At 38.9% G+C, this 27,749-nt stretch overlaps 1 protein-coding gene across 6 annotated transcripts in view; it reads left to right on the top strand.

Annotated features, from left to right (window-relative positions):
* The window catches only part of LOC108175368 (EGF-like and EMI domain-containing protein 1), a 710,453-nt gene that overhangs the window by 489,414 nt on the left and 193,290 nt on the right, over positions 1 to 27,749 (top strand). For all 6 annotated transcript variants that reach the window (XM_089330996.1, XM_089330997.1, XM_089330999.1 and 3 more), the window contains exon 5: positions 19,788 to 19,910. In XM_089330996.1, the coding sequence (XP_089187122.1) occupies positions 19,788 to 19,910 (123 nt within the window). The remainder of the gene's footprint in view (positions 1 to 19,787; positions 19,911 to 27,749) is intronic.

The raw sequence follows: 27,749 nt of genomic DNA, 5'->3' as shown, positions 1-27,749 counted from the left end.
AAAAAACTACTAAGAGGGATAATGTATTAAGTTGTTCATTAACAGTCAGGGCTATGCTGATCAAGTCACCGTTTCCCATAGTGTCCATTCCACTTCAACAGGTTTCCCTCTTGGTGTTCAGTCAGTCGTCACCGATCAGGGAGAACATATGGTATTTGTCCCTTTGGGACTGGCTTATTTCACTCAGCATGATGTGTTCCAGATTCCTCCATTTTGTTGCAAATGACTGGATTTCGTTGTTTCTTACTGCGGTATAGTATTCTTTTTTTTTTTTTTTTTTTTTTAAACTTTTATTTAATGAATATACGTTTCCAAAGTACGAATAATGGATTACTATGGCTTCCCCCCCATACCGTCCCTCCCACCCACAACCCTCCCCTTTCCCACTCCCTCTCCCCTTCCATTCACATCAAGATTCATTTTCGATTATCTTAATATACAGAAGATCAGCTTAGTATACATTAAGTAAGGATTTCAACAGTTTGCTCCCACACAGAAACATAAAGTGAAAAATAATAGATGATTTTTTTTAATGATGATGAAATCAGATCAGACCTATTGTCTTGTTTAATCCCAGTGAGAGTCAAGTTGGGAGTTGATAGTTTCTTTTCTTTTTTTTTTCTTTTCTTTTTTTTTTTTTTTTTACAGAGGATCAGTTTAGTATGCATTAAGTAAAGATTTCAACAGTTTGCACCCCCATAGAAACACAAAGTGAAATATATTATTTGAGTACTCGTTATAGCATTAAATCTCAATGCACAGCACATTAAGGACAGAGATCCTACATGAGGAGTAAGTGCACAGTGACTCCTGTTGTTGACTTTACCAATTGACACTCCTGTCTATGGCATCAGTAATCTCCCTATGCTCCAGTCATGAGTTTCCAAGGCTATGGAAGCCCCTTGAGTTCTCCGACTCTTATCTTGTTTAGACAAGGTCATAGTCAAAGTGGAGGTTCTCTCCTCCCTTCAGAGAAAGGTACCTCCTTCTTTGAAGACCTGTTCTTTCCACTGAGATCTCACTCACAGAGATCTTTTGCCAGAGTGTCTTGGCTTTCCATGCCTGAAATACTCTCATGGGCTTTTCAGCCAGATCTGAATGCCTTTAGGGCTGATTCTGAGGCCAGAGTGCTATTTAGGGCATCTGCCATTCTATGAGTCTGCTGAGTATCTCACTTCCCATGTTGGATCACTCTCCCCTTTATTTATTCTATCGGTTAGTGTTAGCAGGTACTAGACTTGCTTATGTGCTCCCTTTGACTCTTAGTCCTTTCATTATGATCAATTGCGAACTGAAATTGATCACTTGGACTAGTGAGATGGCATTGGTACATGCCACCTTGATGGGATTAAATTGGAGTCCCCTGGTATGTTTCTAACTCTACCATTTGGGGCAAGTCAGCTTGAGCATGTCCCAAATTATATATCTCTTCCCTCTCTTATTCCTACTCTTATGTTTAACAGGGATCACATTTCAGTTAAATTTCAACACTTAAGAATAACTGTGTATTAATTACAGAATTAAACCAGTCATATTAAGTAGAACAGACAAAAAAACTACTAAGAGGGATAATGTATTAAGTTGTTCATTAACAGTCAGGGCTATGCTGATCAAGTCACCGTTTCCCATAGTGTCCCTTTCACTTCAACAAGTTTCCTTTTTGGTGTTCAGTCAGTTGTCACCGATCAGGGAGAACATATGGTATTTGTCCCTTTGGGACTGGCTTATTTCACTCAGCATGATGTGTTCCAGATTCCTCCATTTTGTTGCAAATGACTGGATTTCGTTGTTTCTTACAGCAGTATAGTATTCTAAAGAGTACATATCCCATAATTTCTTTATCCAGTCTACCGTTGATGGGCATTTAGGTTGGTTCCAGGTCTTAGCTATTGTGAATTGTGCTGCAATAAACATTAGGCTGCAGACCGCTTTTTTGTTTGCCAATTTAAATTCCTTTGGGTAAATTCCAAGGAGTGGGATGGCTGGGTCGAACGGTAGGGTTATCTTCAGGTTTCTGAGGAATCTCCAGACTGATTTCCATAGTGGCTTGACCAGTTTGCATTCCCACCAACAGTGGGTTAGTGTCCCTTTTTCCCCACATCCTCGCCAGCATCTGTTGTTGGTAGATTTCTGAATGTGAGCCATTCTAACCGGGGTGAGGTGGAACCTCATTGTGGTTTTGATTTGCATTTCTCTGATTGCTAATGACCTTGAACATTTTTTCATGTGCCTGTTGGCCATTTGGATTTCCTCTTTTGAAAAATGTCTATTGAGGTCCTTGGCCCATCTCTTAATTGGGTTGTTGGTTTTGTTTTTGTGGAGTTTCTTGATCTCTTTGTAGATTATGGTTATTAACCCTTTATCTGTTGCATAGTTTGCAAATATTTTTTCCCATTCTGACGGTTGTCTCTTCACTCTCCTGACTGTTTCTTTTGCAGTACAGAAACTTCTCAATTTGATGCAATCCCAATAGTTAATTTTGGCTTTGACTGCCTGTGCCTCCCGGGTCTTTTCCAGAAACTCTTTGCCTGTGCCAATATCTTGAAGGGTTTCTCCAATGTTCTCTAGTAACTTGATGGTGTCAGGTCGTAGATTTAGGTCTTTAATCCATGTTGAGTGGATTTTTGTGTAAGGTGTAAGGTAGGGGTCTTGCTTCATGATTCTGCACGTGGAAATCCAATTTTCCCAGCACCATTTATTGAATAGACTGTCCTTGCTCAAGGAATTAGTTTTAGATCCTTGATCAAATATAAGTTGGCTGTAGATGTTTGGGTTGATTTCTGGTATTTCAATTCTGTTCCATTGGTCTATCCTTCTGTTTCTGTACCAGTACCATGCTGTTTTGATTACAACTGCCCTGTAGTATGTCCTGAAATCTGGTATTGTGATGCCTCCGGCTTTGTTTTTGTTGTACAAGATTGCTTTAGCTATTCGAGGTCTCTTGTGCCTCCATATAAATTTCAGCACCAATTTTTCCAGATCTGAGAAGAAGGTCTTTGGTATCTTGATTGGTATTGCATTGAATCTATAAATTGCTTTTGGGAGAATGGACATTTTGATGATATTGATTCTTCCAATCCATGAGCATGGAAGATTTTTCCATTTCTTGGTATCCTCTTCTATTTCTTTCTTTAAGGTTTTGTAATTTTCATCGTAGAGATCTTTAACGTCCTTGGTTAAGTTTATTCCAAGGTATTTGATTGTTTTTGTAGCTATTGTGAATGGGATTGATCTTAGAAGTTCTTCCTCAGCCATGGCATTGTCTGTGTATACAAAGGCTGTTGATTTTTGTGCATTGATTTTATACCCTGCTACTTTGCCAAACTCTTCTATGAGTTCCAATAGTCTCTTGGTAGAGTTCTTTGGGTCCCCTAAATAAAGAATCATGTCATCTGCAAAGAGGGATAGTTTGAGTTCTTCCTTCCCAATTTGTATCCCTTTAATTTCTTTTTCTTGCCTAATAGCTCTGGCTAGAACCTCCAGAACTATATTGAATAGCAGTGGTGAGAGTGGACATCCCTGTCTGGTCCCAGATCTCAGTGGAAATGCTTCCAACTTTTCCCCATTCAATAGGATGTTGGCTGTGGGTTTTTCATAGATTGCTTTGATTGTATTGAGGAATTTTCCTTCCAAACCCAGTTTGCTTAGAGTTTTCATCATGAACGGGTGTTGTATTTTATCAAATGCTTTCTCGGCATCTATTGAGAGAATCATATGGTTTTTCTTCTGCAGTCTGTTAATGTGGTGTATCACATTGATTGTCTTGCGCACATTAAACCATCCCTGCATACCAGGGATAAATCCCACTTGGTCTGGGTGGATGATCTTTCTGATGTGTTGTTGCATTCTATTGGCGAGAATTTTATTGAGGATTTTTGCATCTATGTTCATCAGGGATATTGGTCTGTAATTCTCTTTCAGTGCTGCATCTTTTCCCGGCTTAGGAATTAAGGTGATGCTGGCTTCATAGAAAGAATTTGGGAGGATTCCCTCTTCTTCAATTGTTCTGAATAGTTTGAGAAGAATTGGAGTTAGTTCTTCTTTAAATGTCTGGTAGAATTCAGCAGTGAATCCATCTGGTCCTGGGCTTTTCTTTGTTGGGAGGGCCTTTATTACTGTTTCAATTTCTGTCTCAGTTATGGGTCTGTTTAGGTTTTCGATGTCTTCCTGGTTCAATTTAGGTAGGTTGCATGTGTCCAGGAATCTATCCATTTCTGATAGGTTTCCCTGTTTGCTGGCGTACAAGTCCTTGTAGTAATTTCTGATGATTCTTTTTGTTTCTGTGGTGTCTGTTGTTACATTTCCTTTTTCATCTCTGATTTTATTGATTTGGGTCTTTTCTCTTCTTTTTTTAGTTAGTTGGGCCAATGGGGTGTCAATTTTGTTTATTTTTTCAAAAAACCAGCTCCTCGTTTGGCTGATTTTTTGTAATGTTTTTCTTGATTCAATCCTGTTGATTTCTTCTCTGATTTTAATTATTTCTCTTCTCCTACTAGATTTGGGTCTGGTTTGCTGTAGGTTTTCTAGATCCTTGAGGTGAATTGAAAGCTCATCTATTTGGTGCCTTTCCATTTTCTTGATGTAGGCACCTATTGATATAAACTTTCCTCTTAACACTGCTTTTGCTGCGTCCCATAAGTTTTGGTATGTTGTGCTGTTATCCTCATTTACTTCCAGAAAGTTTTTGATTTCTCTTTTGATTTCTTCTATGACCCATTGTTCATTCAGGAGCATGTTGTTCAATCTCCATGTGTTTGCGTATGCTCTAGGGATTCCTGAGTTGTTCATTTCCAACTTCATTCCTTTATGGTCTGAGAAGCTGCATGGTATGATTCTAATTCTTTTGAATTTGCTGAGACTTGCTTTATGGCCTAGTATGTGGTCAATCCTAGAGAAGGTTCCATGTACTGCTGAGAAGAATGTATAATCTTTAGCTGTAGGATTGAAAGTTCTGTATATATCTGTTAGATCCATTTGGGCTATAGTGTCGTTTAAATCTAGTGTATCCTTGTTGATCTTCTGTCCTATTGATCTGTCTATTTCTGAGAGTGGAGTATTGAAGTCCCCCAGTACTATTGTATTGGGGTCTAAGTCTCCCTTTAAGTCCGTTAACAAATCTTTTAGATAAACCGGTGCCCTGTAGTTAGGTGCATATACATTGATAATTGTTATATCTTCCTGTTGAATTGATCCCTTAATCATTATGTAGTGTCCCTCTTTGTCTCTCTTAATGGTTTTTGTGGTAAAGTTTATGGTGTCTGATATTAAGATGGCTACGCCTGCTCTTTTTTCATTTCTGTTGGCATGGTATATCTTTTTCCAGCCTTTCACTTTCAGTCTGTATGGATCTTTGTTGGAAAGATGTGTTTCTTGTAAGCAGCAAATAGATGGGTTTTGTTTTTTAACCCAATCAGCCAAACGGTGTCTTTTAACTGGACAGTTCAGGCCATTCACGTTCAATGTGACTAATGATAAGTGGTAACTTTGCCCTGCCATTTGCCAAAGATAAGTTCTAATATATGCTTTGAATTCCCTGTGATCTTTTGCTGTGAGCTTTCCTTCCTTGGTTTCCTTCCTTTACCTTCTTTCATATTGATGACCGTGTTTCTGTGTTTCTGTGTGTAACACATCTTTAAGCATCTTTTGCAGGGCTGGACGAGTGGCAACAAATTCTTTCAATTGCTGTTTGCTATGAAAAGCCTTTATTTCACCTTCATTCACAAATGAGAGCTTTGCAGGATATAATATTCTGGGCTGGCAGCTTTTCTCTGTTAGTACCTGGGCTATATCTCGCCATTCCTTCCTAGCTTGTAGGGTTTCTGATGAGAAGTCAGCTGTGAGTCTGATTGGAGATCCTCTGAGAGTAATCTGACGTTTCTCTCTTGCACATTTTAGGATCTTTTCTTTATGTTTCACTGTGGAGAGTTTAATTACAACGTGTCGTGGTGAGGATCTCTTTTGGTCGTGTTTATTAGGGGTTCTGTGAGCTTCCTGTACTAGGATTTCTTGTCCTTCTCCAAACCTGGGAAATGTTCTGCTAATATCTCACTAAAAAGGCCTTCTAATCCTTTCTCCCTCTCCATGCCTTCAGGAACTCCTAGAACCCGAATGTTGGGTTTTTTAATAGTATCCTGAAGATTCCCGACAATATATTTTAGATTTCTAATTTCCTCGTCTTTTCTTTGGTTTGACTGTATCCTTTCCTGTTCTCTGTCTTCTAAGTCCGATATTCTCTCTTCTGCTTCTCCCATTCTGTTTGTAAGGCTCTCTATTGTGTTTTTCATTTGATCTATTGAATTCTTCACTTCATTATGATTTCTCGTCACTATCCCAGTTTCCTGTTGTAATAGTTGTTTCGTTTCATTTTGATTCCTCCTTAATATTTCATTTTCACGTGAGAGATTTTCTGTCTTGTCCATTAAGGATTTCTGTAGTTCAAGAATTTGTTTTTGAGAACTTCTTAATGTTCTTATCAATTTTTTGAGATCTGCTTCTTGCATTTCTTCTATGTCATCATCCTCATAATCTTGAATTGGGGTGTCTTTTTCATTTGAGGGCTTCATGGTGACTTCCTTGTTTTTATTACCATGGTTTTTGCGTTTGTTATTTGGCATATTGGAGATATTTGGTTTCTTCACTGTGGTGCTTTTTCTTGTTATACTATGACTCTAGATTAAGTGGACTATCTGTTTTTGATGGAGCCTTAGGGCTTGAGATGGGTGTGGCCTGAGAGCTCTGTTTGGTGTGCCAAAGGTGACACTCCCAGGTTAGGCGTGGTAAACCTCTCTCTCTCTCTCTCTCCCTTTTTTTTTTTTTTTTTGATTCAAAAGGGAAGTTATTCTGCACAGCTGAATGAAATTGGAGGTAGTTAGCAGGCAAATGATATACCCACAGGAGCCAGAGATCAGAAGCTCTTTCCCAAGGACCACACAGGGAATCTGTTCTGCCCTCAGAGTGGGCTCAAATTCTCCTTCAGTCTCCCACTGGGTTGCCAAAGTTACGGAATTGTAGCGTCTCTGGAGAGTGCTCACGTGAATTCCGTGAGTTCTCTCCCCCACCGTCTCTTTTTTCACAGTCTCAGTTCAGTAGCACCACAAATTTACTAGGTCCTAATCTCCTGTTAATTTTCCCCGCCCAGAGTCAGGTTTTTCTGCTAGGCTCAGGGCCGGTGCAGACCTGAGGTCGCTCTGCTTATGACGTATGTCCAAGATGGCGCCTGCTCTTTGTCTTGCTCGCCCTTGAGAGGTGAGCGGAGAGAGAGAAACCCGTGTCCGTACCAGTCACCTTTTTTTTTTCCCTCTCTCTCTCTTCCAGTTAGCTTGGTGAAGTCCCCCCCCCCCCCCCGGGGTTCGTTCCCTCTAGTCTCCTCTCTCCGCTTGCCTGCCGGTGTCTCGGGTTATTGAGGTTCGGCTCACCTCGCGTTCCAGCGCTGGTGTGTTGAGTCTGCCGCTGGTGTCCCGAACTGTGGGCTCCCACGCTCTCCACGCAGGTCCCTCCCCTTCCAGCGCCGATGTGTGGACTCGGAGCCCTGGACGTCCCAAGCCTGCCCGCTGTTGTCTGTGTGCACGCACTCCCCTTCGAGCACTTGCGCGCAGACCCTGCAGCTTGCGCAGCTCGGTCCCGCGGCTCAGTCCCGCGGCTCGGCTTTCGCGTGGTGGGCGACCTTGTTCTCCCTGTAGGTCCTCCGATTCATGACCACTGGATCCAGAAGAGTTTCCTCTGCAATATTTTCCTGGTTCTTTTTTCTGAGGCTACCGTAACTCCCCTTTTATTAAACTAAATTTTCCCGGACTATCGGTGCGCGCCCTCACTATTCCGCCATCTTGGCTCCGCCCCCCTGTAGCTTGAAATTATTAATAAAGCATGATAATTATTTAATCTCCAGTCTGTCTGAGCCTGATTTGACAATCTGATCCTTTGCGTTAGCTCAGAAGAGAGGAAGGAAAAGATGTCCTGCTGGTGTGCATTCATGTGATTTTACAGAATAGCCAGGACACAAATACCCAACCCAAGAAACCAACAATTTTTCTATATTACTAGATCTCTGAGAACAGATATGGTATCTGTTTTGTTTACCACTGCATTACCCCTTTTCATGAGTATTCAATCTTTTAAAAGTGTATTCACATTAAAAACCCTTTCCTGTCTAACTAGAATCCCTTCTCCTCAGCGGTCAAACTTAGATAAGCTGTGTCTTAACTCCATATTTCTCTTTGTCTCCCACTGCTTCTTCAGCCCAACCACTGCAATATCCAACCAATCTAACAACTCCATGGGGATACTTTTATGTCTGTGAGTAGGGGTAATACCAATGGGTACTTCATGAGGCTATTTTGAGTAATAAATATGGTAATACACACCAAAAATAGAATAGCACATGACACATAATAAATGTTTAATAATTATTAGGGTTTCTATTTTTATTAGTATCTTTCTCATCAATTTTATCAGTAAAATCCTTGTTCCTAAATTCAGTGGGCACTTTTTTCTAGTTCCTACTTGACACCCTTGTAGGGGTGATTTTTTCCTTCTTGAAATGACCCCTCCTTTGACTTCCAGAATGCTAGATTCTTTTGGTTTTCCTCTTGTCTTTGTATGCCCTCTTTGTTGCTTTTGTATGTTTCTACCTTAACCCACCTTAAATGTTGGTACTCATTAAAGTTCTTGGTTTGATTCCTTTCTCTTCTTAATCTACATGCTTTTTCTGGGTGATATTACCATCTCCTGTGGCTTGAACTGCTACCTATATGGAAATGGCCCAATACTAATTTTGCAGAAATGTACAGAGCATCTTCTTTGTGCTAAACGCTGGGATTGCTCTTATGATTACAATTGAAAAGGTCTTGCCTTCATAGCATTTAGTCATTGGTGAGAAAAAGATTAACTAAACAGCCACATATATGAATCTGTATCTATAGATGAGTTAGGAACTGTGAAAAGATGACAGTCCCAAAGAAGTATAATATGTACCTTTGACGTATATTTAAAGTTACAAGCCTCTCCAAAGTTTTGAGTAAGTACATTTAGGATACATAGGTACTCACCAGGTAAAAGAAGGGAGATGAATTAAAAGACAGTTACAGAGACTTCAAATAACAAAACAGTTTCAGTGTTACTAAAACCAGGGAAAGACTCACAAGACTGTGTCAGAGGGAGCAGAGATGGGTGCCTGCAGAGCCCTGAAGATCATGTTTCTGTTCAGTCTAATCCTAAGAGGAATGAGAAGTGATTGAAAGATATAAAGTTGTGGCAGAAGTGATGGAGTTGGGGAGGTGATCACATTTTTTATTTTAAAACCTCTCTGTGATATAGCATACAGAAGATGTTGAAGAGCCCAGTGATGGAGGGGAAGGAGCTGCCATTGGTTTCTTGAAATCATACATAGTGTTCAGATTAGTGTGGCGATGCTAGGTAGGATAAGTGGCCAGGTTTTTTATGCACTGAGAGGTAAAATTGACATGGTAAAATTTGGAATTATATTGGATATGGATGAAGGAAAGAAAAGTTTGAGGGATGTCTCTAAATTTTGGGTTTACTGGCTCCAATCTCTGTCTTTCAATCTATCTCTCTCTCTTCTCTCTCTTCCCTGTCTCCTTTATCTGTTTCTGTAACTTTCAAATACAATTTAAAAATCAATTTAAAAAAGAAAATATTTTAGGCTCTTTCATGTAGATAGGCAGTGGTTAAAAATCATCTCACTGTTTTTTTTTTTTTGTTTTTTGTTTTTTTTTTTTTTCCCTTTCTAATCTTAGTCCTCAGGTTGAATTGCAGTTTGTGGAGAACAACCATACATGGCCTGCAAAATTGTTTGGTCTAGTTCTGCCAAGGCAACTGCAGGTAGAACTTGAAATTCAGTAAATTTATAGCAGACTGATTTTTAAGTTGATAGTTTTGTGTGGCCTGTGAATAATGTTACAAATAATGAAATGACCTTTGGCAGAAAAAAGATTCCCCACCCTTGGCTTCACAGATATACCCACCATTATATTTCATGTGTCCATCAAATCATTTATGTCCCCAACTGCACTGTTCTTCCAATACCCAATGTTCTCTTGTGCTGTTTCAATGAATCCCATAACCATCCATCCAATTGTTGAAGTCAGTTGACCTTGACCTTCTTCCCATAACATTCACTTAATAACCAAGTCATATTGATTTCTGTGGGGAGCAACTCGGACTAGACTAAGTTACTGGAATTAAGACTTATTCTATGCATCTGCTCTCCCACAATATGGCGCTGGGAGAGGAGAAAACAGCTTCTACCCAGCTGCCTCCAGTTCAACCAATAAACAGCAGGACCTGCTCCTGATTGGAGGAGAGCAGCGTACTCGGCGTGTGGGCAGCCGAGTTGGGATTGGCGGAGGAGGACTATAAAGGAGGAGAGAGACGGCATGCACCAGGAACATCTAAGGGGAACATCTATCTGAAGGAACACCTGTGCAGCCCCCAAGAGAGCCGGCCGGTGGTGTGTCGCTCCCCTGCGGAAGTGGGGAATGTGGCAGGGGGAACTGCCCTTCCACGGAGGTGGAAGGGACAGTAGCCAACCCAGGAAGAACCAGCAGCAAACCCGGGGAGGGCCGAGCAGACAAAAAGAACAGCGCAGGGTCCTGTGTCGTTCCTCCACGAAGAGGGGGAGCGACAATTTCCTCTCCTTAACTTCTATTATACCTGTCCGTATCACTCCATTTTCACTACTTCTAGCTTGTGTCAGATTCAAATCATCTTTCTTCTGGATTTTTGGCAATAATTATTAATTGTTTCTCTGCATTCAGTGTAGTGTACTACCTCTCTAACTTATTCATCACCCTGCTAGTGCTATACCTATAAAGATAAGATTGGTAGAGTGATTTAAAGGACCCTATGATCAGGTCCTGGCCACATCTCTAGCATAATCTTTCTCTGTTTTAAACCTTACTCTACACCAACCAAAATAATTTCATTTTCTATGAAAGTATATATTCTCCTTCTATTCTTAGAACAAGATAATAAGTCCTCTGAGCTTCGCTTTGTCTTAGTATTTCATTCTCTTCAAAAGTCCTGTTTGCTGCCTGCCTCTTTCTTGAATGTAGTGATTTTTGCTAGAAAAAAAAAAAAAAACATGCCTTTGCTGCTTTCTGAATGAATAGGCTAGAAAAACTGATAACATTTTTGCAGCAAGGACAACAGTTAGAGAAATAGTAGTATCCATAAAGTTACAAACATGTGTTTATTTTCTACAAACTCAGATCTGAGCATCAAACTAATAGATGTTGTAGCTGCCAGGAAAGCAACAAAAGGAGAAAGCAGAGGCCAAGGGTTTGGGAAAAAGTTAATGAAGGATCATTCACAGGGGGCCTAGAGGAAACCGTTCAAGAAGTCTTCTTTACCATCCTTTGCTCTCGTAGATGAACCATTACTTGTCATAGGCAATTTGATAAGCCCTTAACATTTGTAATAAAGATGAACTGAGATTGTCACAAATCCCAAAATTCATTAGAATCAATGGAATACCATTTCTCCAAACTACAAAGAGCAACTTTTTAGGCCTTTGATGAAATATAGATTAAAACGTTTTCCTGATTAGAGGACAACTTTTTGAAAAGTAGACGTTGTGTTTGAAGTGCATTTGGTGACTTTCCCCTACACATCAGCTTTACAGCATGCATATGTCAGTCAAAATGATTTTGTTTACCATCAACAGAGTCATGAAGCTCAAGGTGCTTTAACAATAAAATCAGGGTACTGGATCACATAACTGAGAAGTTCAGTGGTAGGGAAGACTACACTCCAGTTCTCTGTAAGTCCTTAGTTCTCTCCTACATTTTTTGGCTTTATCTTTAATGTATCTTCATGCATGGCAACGAAGTAGATACCCAGAATAGCTCACATCCATGCCTTATTATACCCAATACAAGAGAGCACAGGATTCACAGCCTGTATGCTAAGCTCCATGCATCAGATCACATATGAACTAATGCGTGGTTTATGAGAATGCCCTATGCTGAAGCACAGATGACCTGTTCCAGTGTGTCAGATGGAGAGGCGATGGTGCCACACAGAGTCCATCTCAGATTTAGGAGACGGGTGCTCTTCCTTAATCCCACATATACTGTATGATTTCTCTAAAATAAAAGAGAAAATTTCCCAAAGGAAAACCAGTGAATTATTTAGTATGAACAGAGAAGAAAAGCAAATTCCAAGCAGGTAACCAGTCAATATTAATTACAGACTCAGTCCACATTTGTTCATCAGCAAACTAAGGAATTATTTTGTGCCCTGGATCTTTAAAGGTACTTGTGAGTAATCCAAAACAGATACGAAGAGACCTCTGTAAGAATAAGGAGAAAATAAGCAGAGCCAGAGAGCCCAATTCAGAGAAAAATCTATTGGTGCATATGGGTGGGTAAGACAATTGTATGCTATAGATGACACTTTAAAAAATATATTTATTTATTTATTTGAAAGGCAGTGTTATTGAGAGGCAGAGGCAGAGAGAGACAGAGAAGTCTTCCATATGTTGGTTCACTCCATAGATGGCAACAATGTCCAGAGCTTTGCTGATCAGGAGCCAGGAGCTTCTTCTAGGTCTCCTACATGGGTGCAGGGGCCCAAGGACTTGGGCCATCTTCCACTGCTTTCCCAGGCCACAGTAGAAAGCTAGATGGGAAGTGGAGCAGCCAGGACTAGAACTGGCACCCATATAAGATGGTGGCACTGCAGGTGGCAGCTTTACCCACTATGCCACAGGGCCAGCCCCTTCAGATGACTCTTAAAAACATTCACTCAGAATTAAGCAAGTCCCAAAGAGACAAATATCATATGTTCTCCCTGATTGGCAACAACTAACTGAGCACCAAAAAGGAAACCTGGTGAAGTGAAATGGACACTATGAGAAACAGTGACATGATCAGCCTTTGTCCCGACTGTTGATGTACAATTTAATACTTTATCCTTTTTAGTATTTTTTTGTGTTCTACTTAATTCTATTGGTTGAACTCTGTAATTAACACACAATTATTCTTAGGTGTTTAAATTTAACTGAAAAGTGATCTCTGTTAAAGAGTGGTAATAAGAGAGGGAGGAGATGTACAATTTGGGACATGCTCAAGCTGACTTGCTCCAAATGGTAGAGTTAAAAATGTGCCAGGGGATTGCAATACAATCCCATCAAGGTGGCATGTACCAATGCCATCTCACTAGTCCAAGTGATCAATTTCAGTTCACAATTGATCATACTGATAGGACTAAGAACCAAAGGATCACATAAACAAGAGTAGTGTCTGCTAATACTAACTGATAGAATAAAAAATGAAGAGAACGATCCAACATGGGAAGTGGGATACACAGCAGACTCACAGAATGGCAGATGTCCTAAATAGGACTCTGGCCTCAGAATCAGCCCTTAAGGCATTCGGATCTGGCTGAAGAGCCCAGGAAAGTATTTTAGACATGGAAAGCTAAGACACTCTGGCAAAAAACAAACAAACAAACAAACACCTAAATGAAAGATCTCTGCAAGTGAGATCCCAGTGGAAAGAACAGGCCATCAAAGAAGGAGGTTCCTCTCTCTGAAGGGAGGAGTGAACCTCCACTTTGACTATGACCTTGTGTGAATAAGATCAAAGTCGGCGAACTCAAAAGGCTTCCATAGCCTTGGCAACTCATGACAAGAGCCTATGGAGATTACTGATGCCATAAACAAGAGTGTCAATTTGTTAAGTCAACAACAGGAGTCACTGTGCACTTACTCCTCATGTAGGATCTCTGTCCTTAATGTGTTTTTCAGTGTGAATTAATGCTATGACTAGTACTGAAACAGTATTTTACACTTCATGTTCTGTGTGGGTGCAAATGGATGAAATCTTTACTTAATATATCCTAATTGACCTTCTGTATATAAAGATCATTGAAAATGAATCTTGATGTGAATGGAATGGGAGAGGGAGTGGGAGATGGGAGGTTTGCAGGTAGGAGGGAAGTCATGGGGGGGGGAAGCCATGTAATCCATAAACTGTACTTTGGACATTTATATTTGCTAAATAAAAGTTAAAAAAAAGATTAGGGTAATTTAGATTATCTGCTCATTGTTGTGCCCAATATATGGCTAGAACTCAGTAAATTGTAGCTATTATATTTTGAGTATTATGTAAATAAAATCATCTTCACTATAAAAAAACAGTCACTCATTCATTTGTGAAAAATTAATAGGGTATTTACCCTATGATTAATACGACAGAGTATTTGACCTTAAGGATTTCATTTAATCAGACACTACAAAATTATAAGCAAAAAGTCAGCAGTTTGGATGGTAGAGTGTTTGCCACTAGAGTAGAACAGAGTGAGAATAAGGCTACATGGAAAGCCTAGTGGCATCTTCACAACACCCATCAACATTTGCTCTAAACCTAATACTCTACAATTCAGTCTCCAACAAAAAGCACCACAGGATCACTCATTTTCAATCAACAGGTTTCTGAGAGCAGTATATTGAAAGTCAAATGGAAGAATAATTTATCTTACTCTTCTGGTTCTCAGGTAAATGGTCACACAATCTAACAAAAATAATATGAAACAATTTTGGCTGTTTGGTAACAAAAGTGGATCATTGTTGTCTTAGGGAGCTTTTATGTGCAAAATACATTTGATAATAATGTGAATTCTTTTAAGCTATTATATTTTGTGGCCATCTAGGGAAATAGTTTTGGGGATAAATGCAACAGAAATATTTAGAGAAAAGACTTTAAAAGGAAAAATAGCAAACATCGTTGATTCTTTTTGACAGCCTTTTATAATATAAAATCATGCATTTCTAGTCCACATCACAGTGATAATGCTTAAAAAATTCTAATCACTTTATCATTATTCCCAGCAGTGTCCTGGAGCTCCAGTTCTAAGGGCAGGCCTTTCTGTAAGCATCCAGCATGAAGATATAACTCAGAGAATTTTTTGAGAAATTGTTTCTTCACATGAAGTATACTTGATAATAACATTTTAATGTAATATTGACATTTCTGGTTTTTAACTCTGTTGGGCAGAATCTTGATGGAAAAGAAAATCACTTGTGACAGGTTCAGCATGAGAGTCTAATATCATGGCAATTTAACCCAGTTTCATCCTGAACAGATTTCCATCAGAAAAGAAGTAATGTTTCCCTCATGTTTATAGAATGAAACAATTCCTTTTAACATGTAATGTTACAATGGTCTTAACATCATTAATTATTAGAATACCTGTTGTGGAAAATATTGGTTTAGTTTTGGAAATTTTGGTAAATATTTTAGAATTTTATGTGTGTGTGTGTGTGTGTGTATGTGTGGTATGAGGACTGACTTAAAAATTTGAACTGAATTAATCTAATTTGATCAAATGGCTGAGAAGTTGAACCAAATCATGACATTCATGATCTAGGTGGCATTTACGGTTACACAGAGGAGTGTTTACACTCTTGCTACTTGGAATGTGGTCCACAAGCCAGTGGCATTAGAATTACATTGAAGCTAGTTACAAAAAATGAATCTCAGCTCCTAAACCCAGGTCTTTTGAACCAGCACTTGCATTCTTTTTTTTTTCTGGCATATGGGGAATTCTTTCTGTAATTTTAAATTTATTAAATTCCTAACCATTTATATTTGGTTAATCTTTGCTGTAACAACCGACCATTTACCAAATTTCATAAAGATATTTTAGATTGGTTATTAGCATTCTTATTTTTTAAAAAAATTTATTTAATAAATATAAATTTCTAAAGTACAACTTTTGGATTATATCAGTTTTCCCCCCATAACCACCCTCCTACCTGCAAACCATCCCATCTCCTACTCCCTCTCCCATCCCATTCTTCATTAAGATTCATTTTTAATTATCTTTATCTACAGAAGATCAACTTAGTATATACTAAGTGAAGATTTCAACAGTTCTGCACTTGCATTCTAACTAGATCTCTAAGTAATTAAAATCTTAACTATTCCAGGCCATCTCAGTTCTGGCCACACACTAGAATTACTTAGGGTGTTTTTAGAATGTTTTTGATTCCTAAGCCTTACCCTTGACCAATTAACTCAGACTCTTTAAGGGTGGGGCTTTGGGATCAGTATATTTTTTTAATTTATTTGACAAGTAGAGTTATAGAGTTATAGAGAGAGAGAGACAGACAGAGAGAAAGGTCTTCCTTCCATTGGTTCACTCCCCAAAAGGCCGCCACGACTGGCGCTGTGCCAATCCGAAGCCAGGAGCCAGGTGCTTCCTCCTGGTCTCCCATGCGGGTGCAGGGTCCAAGCAATTGGGCCATCCTCCACTGCCTTTCAGGGCCACAGCAGAGAGCTGGACTGGAAGAGGAGCAACCAGGACTTAGAAGCCGGTGCCCATATGGGATGCCGGAGCTGCAGGCGGAGGATTAACGAAGTGAGCCATGGTGCTGGCCCGGCATCAGTATTTTTAAGTACTCAGCAAATGATTCTAATGTGCTGACAGGCTTAAGAACTACCGGTAACACAATGCCTGAATAATCAGTAAATTCAGCGTATTCTGAAAGGGCAAAAAAAGAGAAAGGATGCCAAACCAATTACTTAGTATTTGGTATCACTCTATAAATTATTGATTTTTTAAAACTTTTAATAAGTTTGCTTTGCCACTGAGTGAGCACAGCCTATTATGTCTCAGTCTGCCCAGAAGTTTATTGCAAATCAAAAAGAGGAGTGCTTTACTACATAAACTATCTAAAAGGAGATTTCCCATTTGTTTTTCAACTTTACTTCCTTTTGTTAGACTCCCTCATGAACCTACAGATCTAAGTGATGAATTTCAGACCCTGCACACATCACAGTCACTGACTCTTTGGGTTGGCCACCACTTCTCCCTGCACTCAATATTTATTTTTTTCCTTTGAGCGTTTCCTTCTCACCCTAAGCCAGATGGATTTCCTTCCCCATGAATTCCCTTATTGTTCACTCTTCCTGTAATGCATTCTCACTTTATGGTCTTACATTGTTAGTTCCACTACTTCATGGAATAAAATTACATGTTGTCTAATTTCTACATACAATCTCAAGTATTAACAAGTCATACCAAAATCCTATGCATACATAAAGCTGAAAAAATAAACCATAACATGATACCTTTGGCTGTCATTATTATCCCATTTTATAGAGAGGTAAGATGACTAGCTAATAGTACTTAGCACTAAGATAGGTTTCCTAAGACTATCTGACTTTTGTTTGTGTGTTTTTGCTTCTAACAGAGTATAGCAGTTTAATAATAATTCTGGGGCAAATTAAGAATTTGAACACACTGAAACATAGTACAAGGAATTCACTCTAAAAGAAAAAAATCTTTCCTACTCCTGTCTTTGCAATGAGCCTGGCGATATTTCTTATTTCACTGACCTTGTTTCTTTTGTCAGAAAACTATTGAAGTTCGATGGACACATCAAGGGGAAGTGGTCAGTGGTCATAGTATACATCTTTGTTCTAATTACTTTCTATTATGCAAATAATACTTGAATACCCTTGTGAAAACTTAGAACATCATAATATGTCTCAGATGTCTGTGTCTAGCACATGTGCACATCCACATGTACACACACCCTCCTGACCGCCCTCCATCTAGATGCTTTGCTTTCTCCCCCAGAAATAGCCATTTATTTCTATATAGCCCTTTTAAACACTTTTCAGAGGTAGATGTTTGGCACAACAGTTAAGATACCACGTGGGATGCCCACATCTCATATCATAGTGTCTAGATTTGAGTTCTGGCTCCTCATCCAATTCCAGCTTCCTGCTTATGTGCACCCTAGGGAGGCAGCAAGTGGTACAAGTACTTGGATTCCTGACAGCCACATGGGAGAGACCTAGATTGACTTCTGGGTTCCTAGTTTCAATTTGGCTGTTGTGAGCATTTGCGGAGTGAACGAGAAAATAGAAGATCTCTCTGTCTCTGTCTCCCTACCTTTCAAATAAAAATCAAACTTTAAATGTTTTTAGATATATTTAATAAACCTATAGGTATATTATAAAAGTTTTTAATTGTGGTGCAACCATTTATCATCTAAAATATATTACTCTTAAGAATTAGGAGTTTTATTTATAAATGTAAAATAAAAGACCTGGGAAGGATATCTAATCCAATTCAGAGGTTGACAACATTAAGATTCAAAATTTTATCTCAACTTTGCAGAATAATACCCTAAAGACAGAAAGATAAAAATTTGGCCAGCATAAATATTAAAGCCATGCATAAAGTACAAGTACAAATGGAGAACTTTCGTTTAACATTAGTTTATATGTAAAAGACCTAGAGGTTTGATTATATAGACTCAAAATGTAATAAAAATATGAACACTTTGAGAAGTCAGAAATTCTAACCTCTAATAAGATTTATTTAAAGTATCTCGAATTACTGCAGAATATCTCATTGTTGAAGGAAAGTGCTAAATTATGTAAAATATTGAAAACAAACCATTTTAAAATGATGCACTTGTTTTGTGACAATTATTCCTCATGCAGATACACACATGCACACACATATATATACATACACATATATTTTCACCAGAAAAAAAAAAAAAGCCAAGTAAGGGATAACTCTTCTGCTTTCCTCAGGTCATACCTTCTAGTCTTTATTATGGTACAAAACATTCATTATAAATCATAGAAGTTTAGCATGCAAAGGAATGAGTCAGTGCATAATATTCCATCTCCATTTTGAGGTCCTCTTGAATAAAGATCTTGCCCTGTGGAATTAGTGTCACCTGATGTAGAACTAATTGTCCTGTAGGATGACTGATAATATAGAGAACAGTGTTCACACCCAACGTTGTTGGCCAGAATATCTGGGGCTGGAGCAAAGGAAGTTGAGTCTCTGCATGAGTCACATGTTTCCCACATGAGGTCTCTTCTGTTCCAGAATATGGGTGTTACTTGTAAACTTCCCATGCAACCAGAAATTTTGTTTTAAAATCTCCCTTCTCCAAAAAGTAGAAGTTCTTTATCCACCTGAAAATCTCTCCCCAGGTTTGTAAATCTCTTCTTTCTGTGCTTCTCAGTACACAAATCAGGATCACAAAGGGCACAATGAAGTGCAGTTCTTGAGGGATGAATTCATTTATCTTTCCTAATAAAAGATGAATATTAAATTCATCTGTCATGACCTTGGCTGATCATAAGACATGGGCGATCATAAATCTTGACCTCTTCCCATCTTTTTTCTAAAATTAAAGTAACCTCTGATATAAACATGGTATTTAAGAAAGTGACAGCTTGAGTGAGAAGGAAGAGGCTGGATCTGTGGAGCAAAGATATTGACGAGTTTTTAAGAGCACCCGACCATGGTTTCATTTGAATTTATCTGTCTCTGCCCTGGTGTCTACAATAACACAGGAGAAGGAGATTCAAGGTCTTAACTCTATTACTGGCTTTGTTCAGCAGCGTCAGACCAATAATAGGTGTTTATCTACTAGAGTGTGCTGCTCTAGATACAGGAGCTCATTGTAATTCTCCCCTCCAGTTTTCCTTCCCCAAGGAAATATCTATATCTTGGATCTGTCTAATTAGCCAGTATGTGAAGAATAGAAAATTGAGACAATCCCTATGCTCATCATTGCTGGGCTTTAGAAAACTCAATAAAGTTTCTATCTACATTTTCTTGTTTACACGCTGGAGCAAATGGATCAAACAAGCAAAGATTTGTGGCCACAGAGACGGTGCCTTTGTACAATATAACACATACTGTGTATCAAAGAAATATTGCGCCACTTCTCGGAAGCTGACATTGGAATGACATTGTAATCCCGGCCATCTGTCTTCCTCCTCTAGATGTCGATGAATGTGCCGTGGTGAATGGAGGCTGCCAGCAGCGCTGTATTAACACTCTGGGCACCTTCCACTGTGAATGTGATACAGGATACAGACTCCATGCTGACGAACGCACCTGCATAAGTGAGTAAATATTAGAACCAGCTTGAAGCCATTTTCAATGAAAATCGACCTGCCCATGTAGGGGCAGGCAGAAAGGGTTTTTCTATTGTAAAGGTATCTAGAGAAGCTGACAGTTTTCAGTGAAGTTCTATCTCCTGGAATTTTTTTTAAGGAAATACATTTTGCATTTAGAAGATGAAAAAGATGAGGAAGGAAACAGCAATTAACATTCACAAGTAAAGTTCCTCAAGCATAGTTAGAACTGAACACAATAAATCAGAGTACTGTATATTATGCCTCAGAATGTTCACAGATATAATTTTTAGTGATAGGATTATTATTTTAATCCTCATATATTTCTGGATTTTATAGAATTCCTAAAATAAGCTTATGCTACTTTTATAAACAAAAAAGGAATACACTTTTAAAATACTATATTCTCTATGAGATTTGCAAATGCTTCTTGTTGTTTTCCCTCAACTAATTTACATAAAAGTGTTTCTTTTCATCGAGTGATTATCCTCAGATGGCATAAAGACACAATCTAATTTTATCCCCATGTCCCCCCCTTTTTTAGAAGGCTTTTATTTAATGAATACAAATTCCATATGTACATCTTTTAGGAATATAGTGGTTCTTCCCCCGCCCCGTTCCCATCCTCCAACCCCCACTCCCATCCCACCTCCTACTCCCTCTCCTATTCCATTCTTCATTAAGATTCGTTTTTATTTGACTTGATATACAGAAGACCAACTAAGTAGATATTTCAACTCTTTGCACCCACACAGGTACACAAGGTATAAAGTACAGTTTGTAGACAAGTTTTTTTTTTTTAAGATTTATTTTACTTATTTGAAAGAGTTACAGAGGGAGGTAGAGACAGAGAGAGAGGTCTTCCATCCGATGGTTCACTCCCCAGATGGCTGCAAAGGCTGGAGCTGCACCAATCCGAAACCAGGAGCCAGGAGCTTCTTTCGGGTCTCTCACGTGGGTGCAGGGGCCTAAGGACTTCAGCCATCTTCTACTGCTTTCACATGCTATAGCAAAGAGCTGGATTGGAAGAGGAGCAGCCAGGACAAGAACTGGCACCCATATGGGATGCCAGCGCTTCAGGCCGGGGCTTTAACCCACTGCACCACAGCACCAGCCCCTTGCAGACAAGTTTTACTGTTAATTCTCATAGTACACCTCATTAAGGACTGAGGTCTAACATGGGGAGTAAGTGCACAGTGACTCCTGTTGTCAATTTAACGATTGCACTCTTCTTTTTTACGTCAGTGACCACCCTAGGCTCTTGACATGAGCTGCCAAGGCTGTGGAAGCCTTTTGAGTGCACAAACTCTGTCGGTATTTAGACAGTGCCGTATGCAAAGTGGAAGTTCTCTTCTCCCTTCAGAGAAAGGTACCTCCTTCTTTGATTGTCCCTTTTAAAATATTTATTATATTAAAAAATATACCACCTTGTATAGCACAATTTAATTCCTGGCTTAATTTACATAGTGTTTCATCTGCATAAAATGAATAGTGTCTTCATAAGGTATTCTATAATCATGAAACTCAGCATAGATATCATCCAGTTTCACCTAGTTTCACAACATACCCTCCCTCTTTCTTTTTCTTAACAAATCTTTAGGAGATTAGAGAAAGCTAAGGCGAACAGGTAAAGATGGTCCTAGTCTTAGTTCTGATTTAACTATGAGAAACTGGTTCTAAGAGCAAAACCAGGACCTTTCCAAAGTCAAATAAAAGTACAAGTAGAAGGCAGACCCTAGTCTAGGGAACCCAGTAGCATAATGATTGTCTATAGCAAACACTCACAAGTTTATTTGAGCAAAGCAGCCCCTATTTTGTAGGATTACTGGTTTTAGCAACAAGAATCATTTTCTCATCCCCACTGCTAACCTTGTAAAGTCCTTAGCTTTTAAACTGTCATTATAACTTCTCTCAGTCACAAAATATTTAGGAACAGCAGGATTTATTGATATATGCAGATGAGATACTTGTCAATAAAAGTTAAGCTGGTGAATTTTTGTGTTTAATAGAAAATGATTTGGAAACTAGTGATTTATATGAGGCTATGATATCTGGTCTTTGAGAGAAGGTGTTATAAGCACTCTAGATACCAACTACATGGGATTCACTACTATGAATATTTTTCTTTATCCTGGGAAGGTATTAGCTATTTCTTAGTAAAATCACTAGTTTGAAAATCATTTTCTATTAAAATATTTATTCCATAAATAAAAATTTTTAAAAACAACTATTTCTGCTCTGAAGTGTTATAATTCAAAGGAGTTTAAAATTACTAATTCATTACAATTCATCTGCTAAATTGTATCTTGTAAAATCCTATTATATTATATACAACAATTTCTGTAGAGCTGTAATTTTATTTAAAATGTTTGAAGAACTATGAATTTAGAAAGTTCAAGTATAAAAACAATGAGAGGCTTAGGAGCCAAGATGGCGGAATAGTGAGGCGTGCACCGACAGTCTGGGAAAAGATAGTTTAATAAAAGTGGAGTAACTGTAGCCTCAGTAAAAGGCTCAGGAAAAAATTGCAGAGGAAACTCTTCCGGATCTAGTGGATGTGACACAGAGGACCTACGGAGAGAGCAAGGTCGCCCACTGTGTGGAAGCCGAGCCGCGATATCTGAGCCGCCGCAGAAGCCAAGCCGCAGAGTCTGCGCGCCAGCGCTAGAAGGGGAGGTGAGACAAAAACCCCGGTAACCCGAGACATTGGCGGGGAAAGGCAGAAAGAGCCTACAGGGAACGAGGCCTGAAGCCCCACTGGGGAAAGTTCACCAGGCTGACTGGAGGAGAGAAAAAAATGAATAAATAAGGGGAACCGGCACGGATATTAGCCTCTCTCTCCGCTCACCTTACAAAGCTGGGGAAGACAAAGAGCAGGTGCCATTTTATGTATGTAAAGCAGCACCCGTGATTAGCCAAGCAGAAACACCTGACTCTGGTGGGGAGAAATAACAGGAGGTTAGGACCTAGTGAAAGTGTGGAGCTAAGGAACTGAGACTGTGGAAATCGGGAGGGGGGGCAAGAGAACTCACCGAGTACACAAACTCGGTAACCTGGGCAACCTGGTGAGAGACTGCGGAGAAATTTGAGACCACACTGAGGGTTGCATAAACTCTTTGTGTGGTCCCAGGGGTAAACAGACAAATACCCACAGGGGCCAGATTTCATACATCAACTACCCTCAATTCCACTCAGCTGTGTGGAATTACTTCCCAACTGAGTCAAAAAAAAAAAAAAAAAGAGAGAGAGAGAGCAAGCAAGCAAGCAAGCAAGCGAGAGAACAACCTGGGTGAGTCACCTTTGGCACACCCTTAACCCTGAAGAACCAAACAGAGCTCTCTGGCCACACCCATCACAGCCTCTAAGGATCCATCAAAAGCAGACAGTCCACTTAATCTAGAGTCACAGTATAATGAGAAAAAACACCACACCGAATAAACCAAAGAATATCTCCAATATGCCAAACAACAAACGCAGAAACCGAGGTAACAAGAACAAGGAAGACACTATGACACCCCAAAATGAAATAGACACCCCAATTCAAGATTATGAAGATGATGAGATAGAAGAAATGCAAGAAGCAGATCTCAAAAAATTGATAAGAACATTAAGAAGTTCTCAAAAACAAATTCTTGAACTACAGAAATCCTTAATGGACAAGATAGAAAATCTCTCACGTGAAAATGAAATATTAAGGAGGAATCAAAATGAAATGAAACAACTAGTAGAACATGAAACTGTGATAGTGATGAGAAATCATAATGAAATGAAGAATTCAATAGATCAAATGAAAAACACAATAGAGAGCCTTAAAAACAGAATGGGAGAAGCAGAAGAGAGAATATTGGACTTAGAAGACAGAGAACAGGAAAATATACAGTCAAACCAAAGAAAAGAAGAAGAAATTAGAAGTCTAAAAAATATTGTCGGGAATCCTCAGGATACTATTAAAAAACTCGACACTCGGGTTCTAGGAGTTCCTGAAGGCATGGAGAGGGAGAAAGGATTAGAAGGCATTTTTAGTGAGATATTAGCAGAAAATTTCCCAGGTTTGGAGAAGGACAGAAATCCTAGTACAAGAAGCTCATAGAACCCCTAATAAACACGACCAAAAGAGAGCCTCACCATGACACGTTGTAATTAAACTCACTGCAGTGAAACATAAAGAAAAAATCCTAAAATGTGCAAGAGAGAAACGTCAGATTACTCTCAGAGGATCTCCAATCAGACTCACAGCTGACTTCTCATCAGAAACCCTACAAGCTAGGAAGGAATGGCGAGATATAGCCCAGGTACTAACAGAGAAAAGCTGCCAGCCCAGAATATTATATCCTGCAAAGCTCTCATTTGTGAATGAAGGTGAAATAAAGACTTTTCACAGCAAACAGAAATTGAAAGAATTTGTTGCCACTCGTCCAGCCCTGCAAAAGATGCTTAAAGATGTGTTACACACAGAAACACAGAAACATGGTCATCAATATGAAAGAGGGTAAAGGAAGGAAACCTCACAGCAAAAGATCACAGGAAGTTCAAAACATGTTAGAAAATATCTTTGGCAAATGGCAGGGCAAAGTTACTACTTATCAATAGTCACTTTGAACGTTAATGGCCTGAACTGTCCAGTTAAAAGACACCAATTGGCTGATTGGGTTAAGGAACAAAACCCATCTATTTGCTGCTTACAAGAAACACATCTTTCCAGCAAAGATGCATACAGACTGAAAGTGAAAGGCTGGAAAAAGATATACCTGCCAACAGAAATGAAAAAAGAGCGGGCGTAGCCATCTTAATATCGGACAACATAAACTTTTACCACAAAAACTGTTAGGAGAGACAAAGAGGGGCGCTATATAATGACTAAGGGATCAATTCAACAGGAAGATATAATGATTATCAATGTATATGCACCTAATTACAGGGCACCGGTTTATTTAAAAGATTTGTTAAGGGACTTAAAGGGAGACTTAGACCCCAATACAATAGTACTGGGGGACTTCAATACTGCACTCTCAGAAATAGACAGATCTACAGGACAGAAGATCAAAAAGGAGACAATAGATTTAAATGATACTATAGCCCAAATGGATCTAACAGATATCTACAGAACTTTTCATCCTACACAGAAAGCATTTACATTCTTCTCAGCAGTACATGGAACCTTCTCTAGGATTGACCACATACTAGGCCATAAAGCAAGTCTCAGCAAATTCAAAAGAATTAGAATCATATGATGCAACTTCTCAGACTATAAAGGGATGAAGTTGGAAAGTAGCAACTCAGGAATCCCTAGAGCATATGCAAACACATGGAGATTGAACAACATGCTCCTGAATGAACAATGGGTCATAGAAGAAATTAAAAGAGAAATCAAAAACTTTCTGGAAGTGAATGAGGATAACAGAACAACATACCAAAACTTATGGGACGCAGCAAATCAGTGTTGAGAGGAAAGTTTATATCAATAGGTGCCTACATCAAAAAATTGGAAAGGCACCAAATAGATGAGCTTTCAATGCATCTCAACGATCTAGAAAATCTGCACCAAACCAGACCCAAATCTAGTAGGAGAAGAGAAATAATTAAAATCAGAGAAGAAATCAACAGGATTGAATCCAAAAAAACATTACAAAAAATCAGCCAAACGAGGAGCTGGTTTTTTGAAAAAATAAACAAAATTGACACCCCATTGGCCCAACTAACTAAAAAAAGAAGAGAAAAGACCCAAATCAATAAAATCAGAGATGAAAAAGGAAACGGAACATCAGACACCACAGACATAAAAAGAATCATCAGAAATTACTACAAGGACTTGTATGCCAGCAAACAGGGAAACCTATCAGAAATGGATAGATTCCTGGACACATGCAACCTACCTAAATTGAACCAGGAAGACATCGAAAACCTAAACAGACCCATAACTGACACGGAAATTGAAACAGTAATAAAGGCCCTCCCAACAAAGAAACGCCCAGGACCAGATGGATTCACTGCTGAATTCTACCAGACTTTTAAAGAAGAACTAACTCCAATTCTTCTCAAACTATTCAGAACAATCGAAGAAGAGGGAATCCTCCCAAATTCATTCTATGAAGCCAGCATCACCTTAATTCCTAAGCCAGAAAAAGATGCAGCATTGAAAAAGAATTACAGACCAGTATCCCTGATGAACATAGATGCAAAAATCCTCAATAAAATTCTGGCCAATAGAATGCAACAACACATCAGAAAGATCATCCACCCAGACCAAGTGGGATTTATCCCCTGCATGCAGGGATGGTTCAACATTTGCAAATCAATCAATGTGATTCACCACATTAACAGACTGCAGAAGAAAAACCATATGATTATCTCAATAGATGCTGAGAAGGCATTTGATAAAATACAACACCCTTTCATGATGAAAACTCTAAGCAAACAGGGTATGGAAGGAACATTCCTCAATACAATCAAAGCAATTTATGAAAAACCCACGACCAACATCCTATTGAATGGGGAAATGTTGGAAGCATTTCCACTGAGATCTGGTACCAGACAGGGATGCCCACTCTCACCACTGCTATTCAATATAGTTCTGGAAGTTCTAGCCAGAGCTATTAGGCAAGAAAAAGAAATTAAAGGGATACAAATTGGGAAGGAAGAACTCAAACTATCCCTCTTTGCAGATGATATGATTCTTTATTTAGGGGATCCAAAGAACTCTGCTAAGAGACAATTGGAACTCATAGAAGAGTTTGGCAAAGTAACAGGATATAAAATCAATGCACAAAAATCAACAGCCTTTGTATACACAGGCAATGCCACGGCTGAGGAAGAACTTCTAAGATCAATCCCATTCACAATAGCTACAAAAACAATCAAATACCTTGGAATAAACTTAACCAAGGACGTTAAAGATCTCTACGATGAAAATTTCAAAACCTTAAAGAAATAAATAGAAGAGGAAACCAAAAAATGGAAAAATATTCCATGCTCATGGATTGGAAGAATCAATATCATCAAAATGTCCATTCTCCCAAAAGCAATTTACAGATTGAATGTGATACCAATCAAGATACTGAAGACCTTCTGCTCAGATCTCGAAAAAATGATGCTGAATTTCATATGGAGACACAGGAGACCTTGAATAGCTAAAGAAATCTTGTACAACAAAAACAAAGCCGGGGGCATCACAATACCAGTTTTCAGGACATACTACAGGGTAGTTGTTATCAAAACAGCATAGTACTGGTACAGAAACAGATGGATAGACCAATGGAACAGAATAGAAACACCAGAAATCAATCCAAACATCTACAGCCAACTTATATTTGATCAAGGATCCTAAACCAATCCCTGGAATAAGGACAGTCTATTCAATAAATGGTGCTGGGAAAATTGGATTTCCACGTGCAGAATCATGAAGCAAGACCCCTACCTTTCACCTTACACAAAAATTCACTCCACATGGATTAAAGACTTAAATCTACGACCCGACTCCATCAAATTAATAGAGAGCATTTGAGAAACCCTGCAAAAATATAGGTAGTGGCAAAGACTTCTTGGAAAATACCCCAGAAGCACAGGCAGTCAAAGCCAAAATTAACATTTGGGATTGTATCAAATTGAGAAGTTTCTGTACTGCAAAAGAAACAGTCAAGAAAGTGAAGAGGATACCGACAGAATGGGAAAAAATATTTGCAAACTATGCAACAGATAAAGGGTTGATAACCAGAATCTACAAAGAAATCAAGAAACTCCACAACATCAAAACAAACAACCCACTTAAGAGATGGGCCAAGGACCTCAATAGACATTTTTCAAAAGAGGAAATCCAAATGGCCAACAGGC

The sequence above is a fragment of the Oryctolagus cuniculus genome, chromosome 4 (genome assembly GCF_051225735.1).
Source record: "Oryctolagus cuniculus isolate XC-2025 breed Fujian yellow rabbit chromosome 4, ASM5122573v1, whole genome shotgun sequence".
NCBI classification, from domain to species: Eukaryota; Metazoa; Chordata; class Mammalia; order Lagomorpha; family Leporidae; genus Oryctolagus; species Oryctolagus cuniculus.
Note: the sequence above shows the minus strand (reverse complement) of the source record. Positions and strands in the feature narration are given on the sequence as shown.